General features: G+C 38.3%; 1 protein-coding gene across 3 annotated transcripts in view; it reads right to left on the bottom strand.

Annotated features, from left to right (window-relative positions):
* Positions 1 to 17,864, bottom strand: part of ABCB1 (ATP binding cassette subfamily B member 1) — a 206,545-nt gene that overhangs the window by 87,433 nt on the left and 101,248 nt on the right. For 2 of the 3 annotated variants that reach the window (XM_077857099.1, XM_077857101.1), the window contains exons 1-3: positions 9,534 to 9,709; positions 9,019 to 9,089; positions 3,995 to 4,046 (exon numbers count right to left, since the gene is read on the bottom strand). In XM_077857099.1, coding sequence (XP_077713225.1) covers positions 3,995 to 4,046; positions 9,019 to 9,083 — 117 coding nt within the window. In that variant the 5' untranslated portion in view covers positions 9,084 to 9,089; positions 9,534 to 9,709. Of the gene's footprint in view, positions 1 to 3,994; positions 4,047 to 9,018; positions 9,090 to 9,533; positions 9,710 to 17,864 lie in introns of those variants that run through there. The other variant, XM_077857100.1, reaches the window with a different exon arrangement.

Genomic DNA, 17,864 nt, shown 5'->3' with positions numbered 1-17,864 from the left:
GGTATTACAGCAACAATCAGGTGAAGAAGTTCAGGCACCAAGGAAGCAGACAGTGATTTTGCTTGGCCTTTATGTAACAGATGACAGGTGAAAGGGTGTTTATAGTTTGGGCAAGAGAAGTGGCTGGTGGGCAAGGGATGGGTCAGTGGGCCAAATATCCAGAGAGAATAGTGAGCAGATTGAAAAGAAAGGAGATGGCTGACTACTTGAAGCTGCTGCTTCAACTGGTCACTTTCAAATAACAATTTTAATAACAGTTTCAAATAACAATAAAATTCAGGATGTGAGTATACAAGCAGATGGCTGGGGCATAGAAGAAACAGATTACTGCACCTGTGAAGGTCAGGGAGCCATTATCCAAAACATCATAAAAGCTACCCAAGATAGTAAGAATTCTGGTGTGGAAAGGGAGACACTGAACCTGGTGGTAAAATCTTTAATGATCCTAGAATGACCAGGTGGCCAGAAGATAATAGCATCAAAAAAGAACTTTGATTCCAGACAGATAAAAGCTTAACTGATCGATCATAAACTACCATAAATGATTCAAGTTGTTAGAAGCTTTAGCTCTGGAGGGGTGCCCGGGTGGCTCAGTCGGTGAAAGGTCTGCCTTCAGCTCAGGTCATGGTCCCAGGGTCCTGGGATCCAGCCCTGTATAGGGCTCCCGGCTCAGCAGGGGGTCTGCTTCTCCTTCTCCCTCTGCCCCTCCCCCTGCTCCTTCTCTTTCTCTCTCTCTCTCCCCCTTTCTGTCTCTGCCTCAAATAAATGAATAAAATCTTCTTCTGGAGGAAGTAGTCTGTGGCAAATCCTGGGCCTGCCCCCTTACTAGCTACGTAAATCTGTGACTTTGAATGCATTGCTTAACTTCTCCTGTTTCATCATTTAGTGTAAGAACAACACAAGCTCCTATGTCATTGGATCACTGTGTTTAACAAGTACCCGGCACAGAAGAAGTACTAGATAGATAATAGCTATTACCTATTTTGAAAGAAATTAATTTTCCTTTAAATTTTATTTTTAAAGATTTTATTTATTTATTCATAAGAGACACAGAGAGAGAGGCAGAGACATAGAGGGAGAAGCAGGCTCCTTGCAGGGAGTCTGATGAAAAAATTAATTTTTCAACAAGATAGGTGAAGTAAAATGCTCAGAGTTGAATCTGCAGCACGTTCCTAGTAAGAGTGGGTAATCCTTCAGGAGTACTTTGTGTAGGAACTGCAGCCTCACTTGTATTTTTCCTATACTTATTTCCCATAGAGTTTATTTTACTTTTATGTTTCTTGTTCTGTTAAAATAAGATCTGATATTTTTTAAAATGCTCGTAGAAATCCTGAATATCACTTATGTTTTTCATCACTTTTTCAAGACTGCTAAGAAGTCTCATAGTAGAAATAAGTTAACGTTGTAAGCCTGAGACTTGCTATTTCACAAGATCTATGTTCAAGATTGGCCCTTGGTGGGCACCTAGAACTTGGACTTGGGGTGGGTTAACAACACTTAATTGATAAAAGTACAAATTATACTTTGTATAATGTGCTTTTGCTGAATACTGCCTTCCTTCTAGGAGTCTGGAATTCTGGTGTATGCCATGCCTACATAATCAGCCCTCAGTACAAATTTCGGGTACTGAGTTTCTAATGAGCTTATCTGATAGCATTTCAGAATTGTCACAATTTATTGCTGGGAAGAGTTAAGTGTGTTCCACTGGGCAAAGACTCTGGGAGGTTATGTCTGGTTTCTCCTGGACCTCTGCCTGCCTTTTTCCTTTTTCCCTTGTTGATTTTGCTTTGTTGATTTTCCTTTTGCTGTAATAAAGCTTAGCCATGAATATCAAGAGTATGACAATATGCTGAGTCCTGGGAGTCCTCCTAGTGACTCATCAAACCTGGTGTTCGTGGTGAGCCCTAACACACGAGTTTTTGTCTTACCTGACAACATCGTACTATAGTGTTAACTGTCCTGAATATGTCCTCATGTCTATAGTCTTCACATATGAGTTCAGTTCAGCTTTCTATGTCAACTCCTCAGGAAAAAGACATGAGGAAAAGCCACATAAATAGTACAGCTCTTCATCAAAAGGCTTAGAATATATTCCTTCTATGCCATCCTGAGCACTGTGATTTAGATTCAAACCTTTACAGGTTTGAATCCTGGCCCTGTTGCCTATCAAGTGGGCAAGCTAATATGTCTGGCCTCAGTTTCTTTATCCATAAAATTAGAATAATAAAAGTATCTACCTCAAAGGGAGTTGTAACAATTAAATGACTTTGGTATAGAGTACTCAGAACAACACATGCTTTATGTATGTATTATTACTCCCTCACATTTAAACTCCAGATTTTTATTCTTTTGTGGCTTAAATTGTACTTATATTACTTCTGTCTATTAAATGTCAATTTTTCTTTTTTTTTTAAGATTTTATTTATTTATTCATGAGAGACACAGAGAGAGAGGCACAGAGACATAAGCAGTGGGGAAAAGCAGGCTCCATGCCAGGAACCTGATCCAGGACTTGATCCCAGAACTCCAGGATCGCACCCTGAACTGAAGGCAGATGCTCAACCGCTGAGCCACCCAGGCAATCCCATATATTAAATTTTCTAAATAAGACTTTAAAAAAAAATTTAAGCTACAAGTAATAAAAACCAAACTGCAAAAGACAGAAATATTTTGGTCTCAAAATGACAAAACTGAAATTAAATCTTGTAAATAAACACTACTTTAACATAAAAGCTTCTTTTAATAAATAAGAAAAACAAAAACTGTCCCTTGATCACCTGAGTAGTCTTTTTTATTAAATATTTATTTTAGAGAGATAGAGAGAAATAGCGAGCACACATGAACGGGGGGAAGGGCAGAGGGAGAGGGAGAGAGAGAATCCCGGACTCCACACTGAGTAGGGAGTCTGACGTGGAGCTCAATCACATGACGTACCCTGAGACTATGACCTGAGCCGAAATCAAGAGTCAGATACTCAAATGACTGAGCCACTCAGGTGCACCCATCTGGGTAGTCTTTCTGAGAATGACCTATTCTCAGAATGTATTTAGTCTCATCCCCAAATCATTCCAAAGAGAGGAGAGACAGGACAAAAAGTGAAAGAAACCATAACCAGAGCAACTTTAGTGCAACAAGATGATCATGGAAGATAACCACAGAGTCCCCAGTTAGGGGACTATTTTTTTTTCCTGCCTGTTACTATTTTTATATTCAATTTGCTAATATCAATTTTAGAAGATAGCCTATCCCTCCCCCACAACCGACATTTAAAAACTATCTGATGTGTTATGACTGAATTATAAAGTATGCACTCACTGCCAGACTTAATTGGTACAAGAGTGTTCTAGATTCTTAGGAAAGAAAAAAAGGAGGACCCAGGTAGAGAGACACTAGAAACCAGTCACACCTATAAAATCCCTCTTATTCCAAGTCTGATTGAAGAAAAACTTCTAAGCAACTACCAAGCAACCAGCAAATGAGATAAAGAATTATAAAATGTTTTTCAAATTTGAGATTATCAGTTACTCAAAACAGAGGAATAATTACATGTACTAAGTTCCATAGTAATAAATAATGCATTGCTAACTTCTGCTTTTTGGGTGCCTGAGACTTTGACCTCAAATCTGCCAGAATTTGAGAGCCACTGATGACAAGGAACTTTGTGTCCTGTAAGAACATTACTCTATCTGGTTTCCTCTATCCAGATGGTTGAGACCATCACTGGAAGAAGTGAATAGATAACAGACCACTGGCCACATAAATAATTAGCAGACTATGGAAATCTAGGCCAAGAAGAGTGGCTGTTGAGGCTCAATATACATGGCAAATTATGATCAGCATTCTGCTGAAAACAAGCTAAATTAAACCTATTTGTTTTACCTCTTCAGTAATATACTTTCTGTGAAAATATTATACCAGATGAAATATCTCTTTTCTAGGTAAGAAGAAGTCAAATTTCCAAAGCATTCTGAACACTGAATAAATTCAGACTCACCATTGCAAACGTGCTGACAGTTGGTTTCTTTTCTTTCTTCTCATTTTTTTTACTGAAAGACAGCAACAGGATTACACAAAACTTTTTAAAAAATGTAAATTTATAAATGACAAAATTAACATAGATCCTATATTTAATAACAAATAGGACAAAGAAACATTTCTATATTACTCTGCAAAAATATACGTTAACAGTGTGACTCCATTTATAAGTTTAAAAATGTTTTTATCTTAGAAATCTGTATATATGGTTATCACTAAGTACTGAGATTTCTATCAAAATATTTTCTTTTTTGTGCCTTTGGTATTTCTTAATTTTCTATGATGAATACACAGACATACAACTTTTGTAATTATTAACAATAATGCTTAAAAAAAGAGCTTCCTGTTTTTATTCTACAGTCGGTCCCCGATTTATAATGGTCTGTCTTCAGGATGGTAATAAAGTGTTATTCATTCAATAGCAACCGTGCTTCCAGTATGGAATTTGGAGGTCTTCCCTGGGCTAGCAACATGCAGTACAGTACTCTCTAGTGATGCTGGGCAGCAGCAGTAATCTATAGCTCCCAGTCAGCCATGCAATCACAAGAGTAAACAACCCATACACTTAAAACCATTCTGTACCCATACAACCATTCTATTTTTCAGTAGGGTATTCAATAAATTACATGAGATATTCAATACTTTATTATAAAATAGGCTTTGCGTTAGATGATTTTGCCCAACTACAGGCTAATGTAAATGTTCTGAGCATGTTTAAGGTAGTCTATGTTAAACTATGATGTTCAGTAGGCTACGTGTATTAAAGGCATTTTCAACTTATGATATTTTTAATTCACGATGGAGTTATGGGGAAATAACCCCATCGTAAGCTAAGGAAGACCTGTAATTAGAAAATCATTCATGTTCTCCAGAGTCAATTCTCTTAATTATCATCTAAGCAATTCTAGCAGTTGATATTCTATGTATTACCTATGTATTATTCTTAATCATTCTCTCTACAAATGGAGAGTAACGGCAATCAGATGCTGAGCATAAACTAACCTCAGAAGAAAAGTAATTAAATCATTCTCTATAATCCAATCTAATTCTGAAAGGATGTCTGGAGCCCTAAATGTACCATTACAGCAATAAATTCAATCTTGAAAAGCTATGATCAAAAAAGATGGTCTGTAAACCGTCATAAAGCTGTCCTCAGGAAGAAGGCAGCTAATTATTATTTTGAGCCCAGATTCAAATGACTCTAACTATAAGCTGTTTTCCACTCTGTGTAACTGCCATCTACAGCATGAAAGCAAACAGACCAAAAGCAGACTCGGCATCTTTATTTTCATATGTACAAATGTAAGACTATTCCAAGTAAGAATCACATCATTTTTATACAGATTTTCAAGTTCAAAAGTAAATTTATCTTTGTTTTTTACGCTGCGCAAGGTCAAAGAATTGAAGAGACTTCTAAAAAAAAATCCACAGCTTATCCAATTTTTGGCTTTAAAATAATGTTAGATGGACATGAAAACACACAAAATACACAAACATAACTTCAGAGATAGCCCCACCCTATTCCCAGTAAAGCCTGGTTTCAGTATTTCTGGAACCAGGATTAGAGGGAAAACACAATCACATATAATTGAATTTTAGCTCGAAGCCTTTTATTTATTTTTTCATTCTCTAAAACTGCTCCTACTCTGGAAGACTTATAACGTTCCAAATGCGCCTACGTAAACACTTCCCATACACAACCTTATTTAATCTTATCTCAATCTCTGCAAGGCAGGCACATTTTTGTCCTTCTGTCAGAGCTGAGAAAACTGCAGGTGAAGAGAGTTCACGAACTTGTCCAAGGTCACACAGCTGGAACAAAGCCAAGTTTAAATGGAAAAGTCTATCCCCTGAACACTAAGCTATTTATTCAGTGCAACCTCAGACTTCTGAGATATTGCATTATACAGAAATGCATTTCTATACTGATCTTTCATCCCTACTAGATCATTAATTTATCCCTATCGGCTTGAAACACAGGATTTACAAAAGTCAAGTCGCTTATCAGACCTCTAGAAATACATATATCCCACATGATACTATCATCCAAGCATTATAGATATTAGCAAAGCCACATGTTTCTTTATAATTCCAGTTTTGAACTTTTAGTTGTTAAAAAAAAAAAAAAAAAAAACTCAGAAAAGGAGATGAGGTTTGTGCTTATCACAGGCTGAGAGGGAGGTGGAGACTGGAGGAACTTGATCCAAAGGTACAAAGATAAGGGAGTCAGTGCCAGGGGTGTAACATACATGATGCATACAGTTAACAGTGCTGTATGATACATATGAAATGTGTTTAGAGTACATCCTGAGTTCTCATCACAAGCAGAAAAAAAATTTGCTTTTTTTTATTGCATGTGTATAAGATGATAGATGTTAGCTAAACATAATATGATAATAATTTCACAATATATGTAGGTCACACCATTATGCTGAGTACCTTAAACTTATATAGTGTTGTCAATTATTTCTCAATAAGACTAGGAAAGAAATCTATAGTTGTACTAAGAACAGATTAAAATCAGTGATGATGAGCACAGTTTAATAAGAATTACTTGCCAAAAAAAAATTACTTGCCAAAAAAACAATTTTTGTTTAAAAAAAAAAAAGCTGTATGCATAAAAACCAATAATAAAATGAAGGTATGTGTGGACTGCAACATACTTCTTCACTATTTATTTCCACATACCCTCAGTACTTTTTACTCCAATATCGCTAAGTGTTCATGTATTAAGGATGTAGCTCCTTAAGGTATCCAAAAAAAGTGTAAAAATAAAGAGCAATATCTTCCTTCCACTCCATGAAGTCTTTTTTTCTTTTTGTGTATATGAAAATTTTCATTATGAAAACTTTCAAATAGAAAAATTGAAATACTTATAATGCCTACCCACACAAAATTCACCTAGATTCAATAACTGTTAACATTTTTACCATATGCTCTTTATCTATAGAAGTAAGTATACATTATCATTGTTAATATTTTGCTGAGGCATTTGAAAGTCAGTTGCAAACATCATGGCAGTTCAAGTATTTTCCTACCATTTTCACATTTCAGAAAATTAAAAGCAATTTTTATATCAACTAATATCCAATCTACATTCAAATTTCCCAAGAACATTTTCTACAGATTTTTCCTTTTTTGATTTTGAACTCAGATGTAATCAAGGTTCACACATTATATCAGATGGTTTTGTCTCTTAAGTCTCTTCTAAATCCAGAAGTTTTTCTGCCCCCTCCACCCACACTGACTTTTTGTAGTAACAAGATATCTTGTAGAAAATTCCGCATCTTGGATCAATGTCAGTTTCAAAATAAGTTCAAGCTGAGATGTGCAGGAAGTATAAAATACAGAGCAGATTTGAGGACTTAGCATAAAAATGAGAACGTAAACTGTGTCATTAACAATTCTGATCACATATAGAAATAATATTTTAGATATACTGGGTTCTTTACGATATACTTTCAAAATTAATTTCACTGGTTTCTTCTCACTTTTTTTTTTAAGGTTGCTACTAGAAAATTAACAATTACAAATGTGGTTCACATTATATCTCTATTGGACAGCATTAGTCTAGAAGCTTGATGGGATTCCGACTAAATGTTTTTGCAAACATACTTCCCAGGTGGTGTCATATCACAAACACAAGACTCCACCATGAGTGGTGCCAGGTCTCATCACTTGGTTATGATTGTTAACTGCAAAAATCTCTCCACTGAAAATTCCCACTTTCTTTTTTCCAATTAGTAAAAATTTGGGATAATTCTTAGAACTTTTGCCTGAGTGGTTTGAGATCCATAATAATCCTTGCCTGAATCAATTATAACAATGCAGATTCCAATATGATAACTGGCATTTTTCTGTGAAGAATATTCCTTTATTCTCACTACCTCTCCCACCTCTTCAGTTTTCTTCTTCGTTTCAGAATTTTATTAAAGATTCAGGGACTATACTGTATACAGTATTCCACAATCAAGCATAGTGAAGTCAGCTCCTGTGTTCTTTTTGACAATTCTCTTTGAACAACAGGATGGTCCAGGCTCATTTTGTATCTCCCCCGCCCCATCCCCAATATCCATAGTTGTAATTAGCCATTTCTCCATGGAGTACAGATTCCATTTAGTGAGGAATGGTATTCATAAACCAAGATCTGGCAATAAGTGTACTCATTACTACTGTCCCCTTCGGTAGAGAGAAAGTAAACTATTTTAAAAATCATGAGGTCCTATTGAAGTCAGTTAAAATTTAACATTATTTTTAAAAACCCACGTGATGTCTATATCTGCATTTTTCTTTTATAGTGAAAAACATGGTTTCTAATATTAATATATTTACTAACTTATCTTACAATTTTTATTACAATGTGCAACTAACAATGAACCTATTGAGCAAAGTTTAAAATTCCCCGTATAGACACTGTACCATGATTAAAATGTACTTAAAAATTCCCTGTGTGGTTCCATTACCAATAATTTCACACAATGCTAGTAGCTTCTTTGGTACTGCCGTCTTCTCCTTGAGAATTTCTTCTACAAGGGTCAGTTTTTATTGGCCTTTAAAAAAAAAAACCAACATTAACACTTAAATGTGGTTTTGGCCTTCTGTCCCATCTGCCAATGCCACAGACACGCAATGTTTATGTGGCCAGAAGCTAGAGACCAGACCACGGAGCAGAGCACAAGCAGCACATGTTCGGGTACGTGGGCGATCAACATCGCTTATAAAGCAGAAAGCTCATAAACCACAGAAAAGGATGTGAGCACGGGGTGCGCAGGGGGCAGGAAGGCTGAGGAAGCAGCACGAAGGCCAGGCCGTGGGAAGATGTAAACGCTGTCCTCAACTCAGCCAGTGAACCTCTGCAGAAGAACCGCTTGCATTCGAGGTTAAAAATGTCATGTCTTCATTTATTTCAGAGCTGGAGACTAGAAATCCATCTCCCCAATTTCGCAAGCCATGTAAGGTATGAAAGTGAAAGAAACTGGCTACCTTTTTTTGCCCGTTTTCCAGAAGTTCTTCTCTGCACTCCCCTTACGGCCTCCTTCAGGATCCATCGTCACCTGAGGATAAAACAGAGGCCATCGATGAGATGGGTGACCCGCGGGGGGCGGAAGTGACAGTCCACACGGCCAGCCGGAGGGCGGCTGGGCATCCCGGACTTCGCCCGCCGCCTCTGCGGCTCTGGCCCCGGCTCCTCTCGGGCGCTGATGCTTGCCCCGGGCACCTGCTCGGGCACCTGCTCGGGCACCTGCCGCGCGGCTCCCCGCGCTCCGGACAGCAAAGCTCAACGCGCGCGGCGAGCGCTGGAAACCGAGCTGGGCGCTCCACGAGCCCCCCGGGGGACTCTAGTTCTCACCCCACTGCCCCGGAGGACTTGCCGAGAAGACTCGCCCCCTCCCTCCTCTCCGAAGCCCTTCTCCCCCGGGGACCAAGCGCGGGAGACTGGGGACCCGACCCTTCCTGCGAACTTGTCCCCATCGAGCCCTCAGCATCGCGCGCCCTACCTCGGGCTTTCCTTCGCAACCTCCACCGAGAAGGGAATTTGGGAAGATGAGAGTCAGACTTTAAAGACCCGGAGGGCACGAACAACGGCCTGGGCTCCTTGGAGCCAGGAGGAGCCGCTGCTCGCAGGCGCCCGGGTTTCCTGCGTCCCGGGGAGTGAGGCGGGGGCGCGCCGTCCACACCCTGGTGCTCCTGCGCCAGCCAATCGGCCTCGGGGTTCCGCCTGTCCGGCCCGCTCGCCCGAATGCTGATTGCAAGGCGAGTTACGAAACAGGTTGGAGTTCCAGGAGGAATGTCCTCCTTGCTGTTGCTCCTTAGAAGAGCCAGGAGAGAAACGCATAACGGCTGAATCACTGGGGACTCTTAACATTTCATAGAGTCATGTCTCTGCATGTCCACATAAAGCTCCATATCCGTGGAAATATACAGATGTGTATATATATACATATATGCACATAATATATATGTGTGTATATATATTTATGTGTGTGTATATACATATATATGTATATGTATATACACACATCTAAGCGGGGCCAGCTTGTCTGGTGACTTTGGAGGCTTATCCTGCTTTTCTAGTGGATGCGTCCTTTATACTATGTCACCACCACAACAATTTCATGAGCGATCTAAGGAAAATCTATTGCTTCCCTGCCTCCCACTTCAGTGCGAATGTGTTAATAAAACCCCTACACATAGAATTTCATGCAAAGTAAGTCAAACAGCAATTATAGTGGTATGTGATGTGTTTGGCTTAAAGAAGCTTGTGTTACTGAAGTTAATGCAAAAGTCTGGCCTCTGCTCATGGTGTTACTAAATATATATCCTAAGGGATCAGTCATCTGTTATAAACGGTCATATCCCTGGGTATTAATAAACATTTCTTTAGAGTTTGGGGGGAAAAAAAAATATATATATATACCCAATTGTTTCCATGGGTCTTGAGTAGATAAGGGAAATTTTCTTTGCCATTGCATCTAATACAGTTGATAAAACAACCTCCGACCTCACCCATTCTGTAGTTAACACGAGTTAAACTTTCCTTTCTAGCAGCACCTGTAAAAAAAGCCAGGTGAAAATGTTCTGCAAGTCTTCAGTGTGTTTGGCAGTTTCTGAGGTGTAGCTGTTCATCTTTTTTTGAAAATTAATGAAAGAGAAATATTTTTAAGTATGTAAATCGAAACAGACATTTCAGAGTAAAAATAATATTTAGAAGAATGTGATCTTTACAGTTTAGCCATCAGATCAATGCCCATGTTTTCCCCAAGGCCTTTCTCAACTCCTATGTTTTAGTTCTGATAATTAAAAAAAGTATCGTGTATTTTAGCATATTACTTTAGTTGTAATTTAATTTCATATTTACTACTACTATTTACTATTTTTTTCTTGTCCACTGTTTTTTTCATGTTGATGAAAAGTGCAATCTTCACAATAAAAATTCATAAGGCAGTGTTAACTCATATCAGAGCTTTTCTTCTTATAAATCTAGGGGAAATAAATGTTTTTGTCATCTTTAGTCTTCATTCACATATGCATGTGCCCCTCAACTAGCTGCAAAAGTTCAAAAGGAGAAAAACCTTTTAAAGTGCATAGTGCACTTTCTCTACTTTCTTTGAGAAAGTCATTCTTCAAAACCCTAATTTTCTTTCCATCTTTTACTCCAAATATTCTATTCTATACTCTGGTTTCTTTTTAGTCTGCATAAATCCTTCACCTTTTACCAAAAATCCTCTGCCTTGATTTTTTTTCATAGCCATACCATCAAGTTTCTTTACAAACTGTAAATTAGATTTTCTAACAGGGCACTAATTTTTTCTCTGTTGTAATTGGATATGCATGTGAACAGCATTGGTTCACTGGTTAAAAGCCTATAATCAATCCTGTGGTCCACCTGGGGCAAATGTATACAGCTTTCATCTTTGCCACATCCATTTTTAATCTGATTCATGACTCTGCTGTTTCCACTGTTGTTTTACTTTGTCCCACCTTTGGTTTATGTGATCTTGTTACATTTTATGTATCCATAAAAATGGCCTTAAATCCTCCCTAAAACAATGCAGGTTTTTTTTTTTCAAGTATAATATTATGGTAATACTATGTCTACAGGCTTGAGCTTCGAGTGAAAATCTCTATCAAGGGCATATGTTGTTTAAGAACTAGAATAGCCCAAAGAGGTGGGGTTTTTTAATTTTTTGTAATTTTTAATTTTTAAAAAAATTTTATTTAAATTAAATTTAGTTAACATATAGTGCATTATCAGCTTCAAGAGTAGAATTTAGTGATTCACAGTTGCATATAACACCCAGTGCTCATCCCAATGTGTGCCCTCCTTAATGTCCATCACCCACTTAGTCCGTTCCCTACCCACCACCCCTCCAGCAAGCCTGTTTCCTATAGTAAAGAGACTCTTATGGTTTGCCTCCCTCTCTGCTTTATTTTTATCTTTATTTTTCCTTCCCTTCCCCTGTGTTCTCTGTCATCTTTCTTAAATCCCACATACGAGTGAAACCATATGATATTTGTCTTTCTCTGACTTATTTCACTTAGCATAATATATTCCATCCACATCACTGCAAATGGCAAGATTTCATTCTTTTTGATGGCTGAATAATATTCCATTCATCTATCTGTCTAAAAATTTGGATATAAGATATGGTGGACTTAAAACAACAGCCTGTTCTAGCTACTTCTAAGCCACAGTCTTGACTTTTTTTTTTTAAGATTTTATTTATTTATTCATGAGAGACACAAGCAGAGGGAGAAGTGGGCTCCCTGCGGGAAGTCTGATGCGGGACTCAATCCTAGAACCCTGAGATCACGACCTGAGCTGAAGGCAGATGCTCAACCTCTGAGCCACCCAGGTGTCCCCCACAGTCTTGACTTCTTTAAAGATTTTGACACCTGTCAGGCATTACTGCCCACTACTCCTGGTAATATCTAACAGCTGAACTTGGCAGTTCCTCCCAGAGCTTCATTCATTTCCAGTGAAACCCAAGTCTTCACTTATACACCTTCATACAGGCAGCTACTTTTCCTTTTAGAAGTGTGCTTCCCCATAATTCTGTACCTTCCTGTCCTCCACCGGCATGCAGTCCTTTAACCAACTTGTCTCTGCTCTCCCATCCCTCAACATTTGTGTTCCTGCACACACCTGTGGGATTCATAATACTAACATTTCCTAAGTACTGGCCAGGTACCAAGAACTGCCCAAGCACTTGAAAGAGATTCACTCATGTAATCCTCACAAGAATCCTATAAAGTAGGGACTGTTATTAATTGCTCCCGTTTTACAGGGAATAAATAGGTTTATATCATTTGCCCAAAGTCACCTAATTGGTAAGCAGCAGACCCAGGACCTGAAAGCAGTTCAGCCCTTCTAATTACACTCTTAACCACTAGTCTATACTACAGCGCATTGCTATAGTACATTCTACTGCACTGCTTTTTTTTGCGTCCAATGAAACATTTTCGTCTATGACACTGTCTTAGAAAGCCTGCAATGGTTCCCTATCAGCAACTGTATCATATCTTAAGGGTTTCCACCCAACTTTGAAGGACTGCAACACATCACCTCTCTGTGACCGTCTTCACCTACCTCACCTCTTTCTATTCTCTCCCTTACCCCCAATACATATATACATGTTTATTCCATTTCAGCCTCAGATGATTGGCTCTTTTTCTTCACTTTTTTTTTCTTTATTTATTTATGATAGTCACACACAGAGAGAGAGAGAGAGAGAGAGGCAGAGACATAGGCAGAGGGAGAAGCAGGCTCCATGCACCGGGAGCCCGATGTGGGATTCGATCCCGGGTCTCCAGGATCGCGCCCTGGGCCAAAGGCAGGCGCCAAACCGCTGCGCCACCCAGGGAATCCCTCTTTTTCTTCACTCTAAATAGGACTCTTTCCACATGTAAATCTGTAAATTGATTTTCAACAATTTCTATCTTTGGTATCTGACTCCACTAAATAATTTGGGATTTAGAGTCAGAAAAACAGGTTCAATAGCATTTCTGCTGTTTTTGCTGCACAAGTTTGAATGGGTTCCTTAACTTTTCTGTCTATGTCTTGGTAAAGAGGAGATAATCATGGTATTGTATGGTGTAATTGAATGATTAGATGATTTGTGTATTTAAAAGGCTTGTATAGTGCCTGAAACAGCCCCCAACACTCAGCAATTGCTATGAATTAATAATTAGATCCCTTCTCAATCGATTTTTGCGCTTCGGTGGCACACTTCAGCACTCACGTATGTAGCTGCATTTATGTGTTCTCTACTACTTTTGGTAGGGTAACAGAGAAAGGAAAGACAGGTGTGAATACCATTGCATACCTGCATTGCCACTCCCCCCAGCATCTGTCACCACGAATGTTAAATACTGAAGTAACTTCAAAACTGGTCTCTCTACTTCTACCTTTATTCCAAAAAGTCTCTCTCCACCCTCTCCTCCCAGCTCTGTTGTTAAGACTAAGTCAAGTCAAATTCTGTCACTATTCCATGGTTTCGCCTCTTACTCAGAGTAAAATCCAAAATCCTTCCCATGGCCTATAAGTCCCTACATGATCTGGCCCCCTCTCATGTCTAATCTCATCTCCTATTATTCTTCCCTCATTCTGTTCCAGTCTTATCAGCCTCTGTTGTTTGTTTGTTAAGATTTATTTATTTATTTTAGAGAAAGGGAGAGATAGAGAGTGCATCAGTGCAGGGAGGGGCAGAAAGAGAGAGAGATAGGAAGAGGGGAAGCCACACTGAGCACTGAGTGCAGATTCCCCCCACCTCACTTTGGGGGCTGATCCCACAACCCTGAGATCACAACCTCTGAGCTGAAACCAAGAGTGGGAGGCTTAGCTGATTGAGTCAGTCAGGTGTCTCTCATCAACCTCTATTCTTTTTTTCCCCCAAAGATTTTATTTATGTATGTATTTATTTATTTAAGACAGAGAGGAAGACTGCAAGCAGGGGGTGGGGCAGAGGGAGACGAAGAAGCAGACTGCACACCGAGCAGGGAGCCAGACTCAAGACGCTCAATCCCAGGACACTGGGACCAGGACCTGAGCTAAAGGCAGTTGCTAACGGACTGGGCCACACAGGGGCCCCTTATCAGCCTCTGTTCTTTGAACATCCAGGCATGCTCTCACCTTGGGGCATTTGCACTTACCATTGCCTCTGCCAGAAACTCACTTCCCTTAAGGCAGCTATACAGCATGACTCATTTCCTCATTTTTTCAGGTTTACTCAAATGTCACCCTATTTTGCTTAAAGCACCTAGAAACAGTGTCTGGCTCATCATGGTAAATGCTCATGAAAAATGTGTTAAATGAATGAAAAAAAAAAAAAAGAATGAGCAGCTTGACTCAGGAATGTGTAGACTAAGTGTAAAATTATATAAAAGCTTTTGATTCTAAGATAGAACATTGCTCCTAATTCATATGCTTCTTAAAATTTATAATTATTTTCTAATTATCTGAAAACAATTACACTTATTGGAATGTTTCTTCATAGATCTGGGCTCCAGTTCAGTCAATATTTATTCCACAAACATCTACCGGGTGCCTGGCTTATGCCAAACATTGTGCTAAACTGTAGTGTTGGATGATGTAAATATTATATTCTGCCTTCAGGGAAATTGTAGATTATTTTATTTGTAGACATTCTGCTGGCCCAGATGGGCTGGGATTGTGTGTCTTACTTGTTTGTTTGAATAGGAGTCAGTATAATGCTTTTCTAATAGTGGGGATTCCGTAAAAACTATCATCAGGCTAGTTGCCTTATTTTCCCGGAAACAGTTTTTTTTTCCATCCAAAATAACACGAACCCAAAATAGCATGAATCTCTTCAGAAACATACCTTTCTACCCTACCTCAAGCAAAACTAGTATGTGAGGATCTACCAAACAACTCAAGTGAAGAGTACTTGACATGTAAGTTCCGTAAATGCTGAGTTTCTCCTGGTGCATTGAAATATTTGATATTAGATGTGGAAGGCCCTACCAGTATTTTAGCTACTCTTTATCTCATTTAGTTCTCTTTATCTCACAGCCTGTTAAACAATGCACAAAAAAATCTTAATTATAATTCTTTCCTTTTAGATTTCTGCAAATGTGTTGTAAATAAATGTTTATCTTTCTTAAATGTGGAATGTTCAAATCCATTTTGAATTTTGCCATGAATAGAAAATCCATTATATGTGTTTCTATCAATCAACAAGCATTCACTAAAAATATACTTTAAAGGAAGTGCAGGCTCTTTGGTTGTATTTTCAGATAAATATTCATATTCCAGCTCCTTCAACTCTTTATTATTTTTTCAAGCCCCTCTTAAAATTTATCTATTATGTTTTCACCTACTTTCCCTTCTTCTCCTAAGACAGGAATTCTTAATTCTTTAGAAGTTTCTTCCCTTCCCTCTTTTGTTGTAAATCATGTTTCTTTCCCTGATCTCTCTTACAATTCATGTCTCCTATTTCCCCTGGCTCCTCTATGTCACCAATCTGAGTCTGAACCGAAAGTTCAATATTGTGAAAGAAGAAATACAAGTTCATGTCAATGAACTTAATTGATCTGAGTCAGAGGAAGAATATATCTGAAATTTCTAGTTCAAAGATCAAGACAAATGACTCAGTTATGGCAATAACAATAAAGCGTGACAGTATTCTCCACCCATTTAGGTGTAATTGCCTTTTATGTATGAAGGATATGGGATTGTCTTAATGGCAGGGACATTAAATGCCTGTATGTCAACTCACGTTGGATTACCTCAGATAGCTTCTATGCACGCGTGCACTTAAAAAAACAAAAACAAGGGTGCCTAGGTGGTTCAGCCAGTTAGGCGTCTGACTCTTGATTTCAGCTCAAGTCATGATCTCAGGGTCCTGAGATAGAGCCTTGACTCAGGCTCTGTACTAAGCTGTTTACGATCCCCCCACCCCCTCGCCCCTTGCCCATGCCTAGGTGGCTCAGTGCCTTTGGCTCAGGTGGTGATCCTGGAGTCCTGGGATGGAGTCTTACATCAGGCTCCCTGCGAGGAGCCTGCTTCTCCCTCTGCCTATGTCTCTGCCTCTCTCTCTGTCTTTCATGAATAAATAAATAAATAAATAAATAAATAAATAAATAAATAAATAAATCTTTTAAAAAAATGTGTCCCTCCCCGCCCCTTTTAAAACAACAACAAAAAGTGAAACACTAGACACTTAACAGATTCTGTTTATCTCCAAAGTGTTTATCCCCAGTGGTTATTTCTGGTAATATCATTTAGCCAAAGTTGCAACATTAAAATGGTGATCAGGTGATAATAAATTGATGTAAAATTAAATAATTTAGTCATGTGTCAGTCGATGGCAAATAGAAGCCTGAATTTTACTCCTCTATGAAGCCTTCTGTCTACACCAGCCAGAAGTGATTTCTACCCCTCCCTAATCCTGCTGCTCATTATTTGTAGCTCTTATTCGATATTTATTAATGTCATTTATGATTAGAACTTTTAAAATATTTTAACAATATAGCAACTTACACAAAATAAAGATTCAATAAATGTTGTAAGTATTAAGGGTTGCTAGTCTGATGTCAGAGACAGTTTTTGAGGATTTAGATCAGCAGGCTAACTGCCCAAGTTATCATTAAGGTCCTTTGAAAGTTCTATAGTCTCTACCAGCTTTAAAACTGCATTAGAAAACCATCTCTCTGAGTAAGTCATTGTTTTCTCTTAAAATAAATTTACCATAAAAGCACAAGAAGAGTTGTTGTTGTTGTTTAATGAATTACAGAATCAATGGAAGAGAGGACAAAAGAGTATGATGAAGGAAAAGGTAAGAATGAAGCTGGGCTCAGGAGGTGTGAATTTTAATCTTATCATTTATCAGCTGAGTGGCTTTGGACTGATACTCAGCCTCTCAAAACCTTGACTTCTCCTTCCTGAAAATGGAAACAATAAGAGAATCCACTCAGGTGTACGTAAGAAGTAAATCCAGTAAGACTTAAAAAGTGTTTGGTATTGAGTAAATAGGATTTTTACTCAGATACCCTAACAAAGATGACCCATGAGCTACCAAGACAATAATAAAAATGAAAAACTTGAAAGCAAAAGTGTCATGACTAGAAGAGAGGGGCCAGTGATGAGCATTAAAAAAAAAAATAACAATGTGGAAATAATTTTAAGTAGTTGTTTTAAATAAAACTAAAAAGAATATAAAAATTATCTTGAAGAAATTCACATTAATGGCAACAACTAACCAAATAGTTATTCATTGTAAATATCACAATGAGTTAATATTTTTAAATACCTTTTTAATTTAAATTCAATTAGTCAGCATATAGTACATCATTAGTTTCATATGTAG

The sequence above is a fragment of the Canis aureus genome, chromosome 18 (assembly GCF_053574225.1).
Source record: "Canis aureus isolate CA01 chromosome 18, VMU_Caureus_v.1.0, whole genome shotgun sequence".
NCBI lineage: Eukaryota > Metazoa > Chordata > Mammalia > Carnivora > Canidae > Canis > Canis aureus.
Note: the sequence above shows the minus strand (reverse complement) of the source record. Positions and strands in the feature narration are given on the sequence as shown.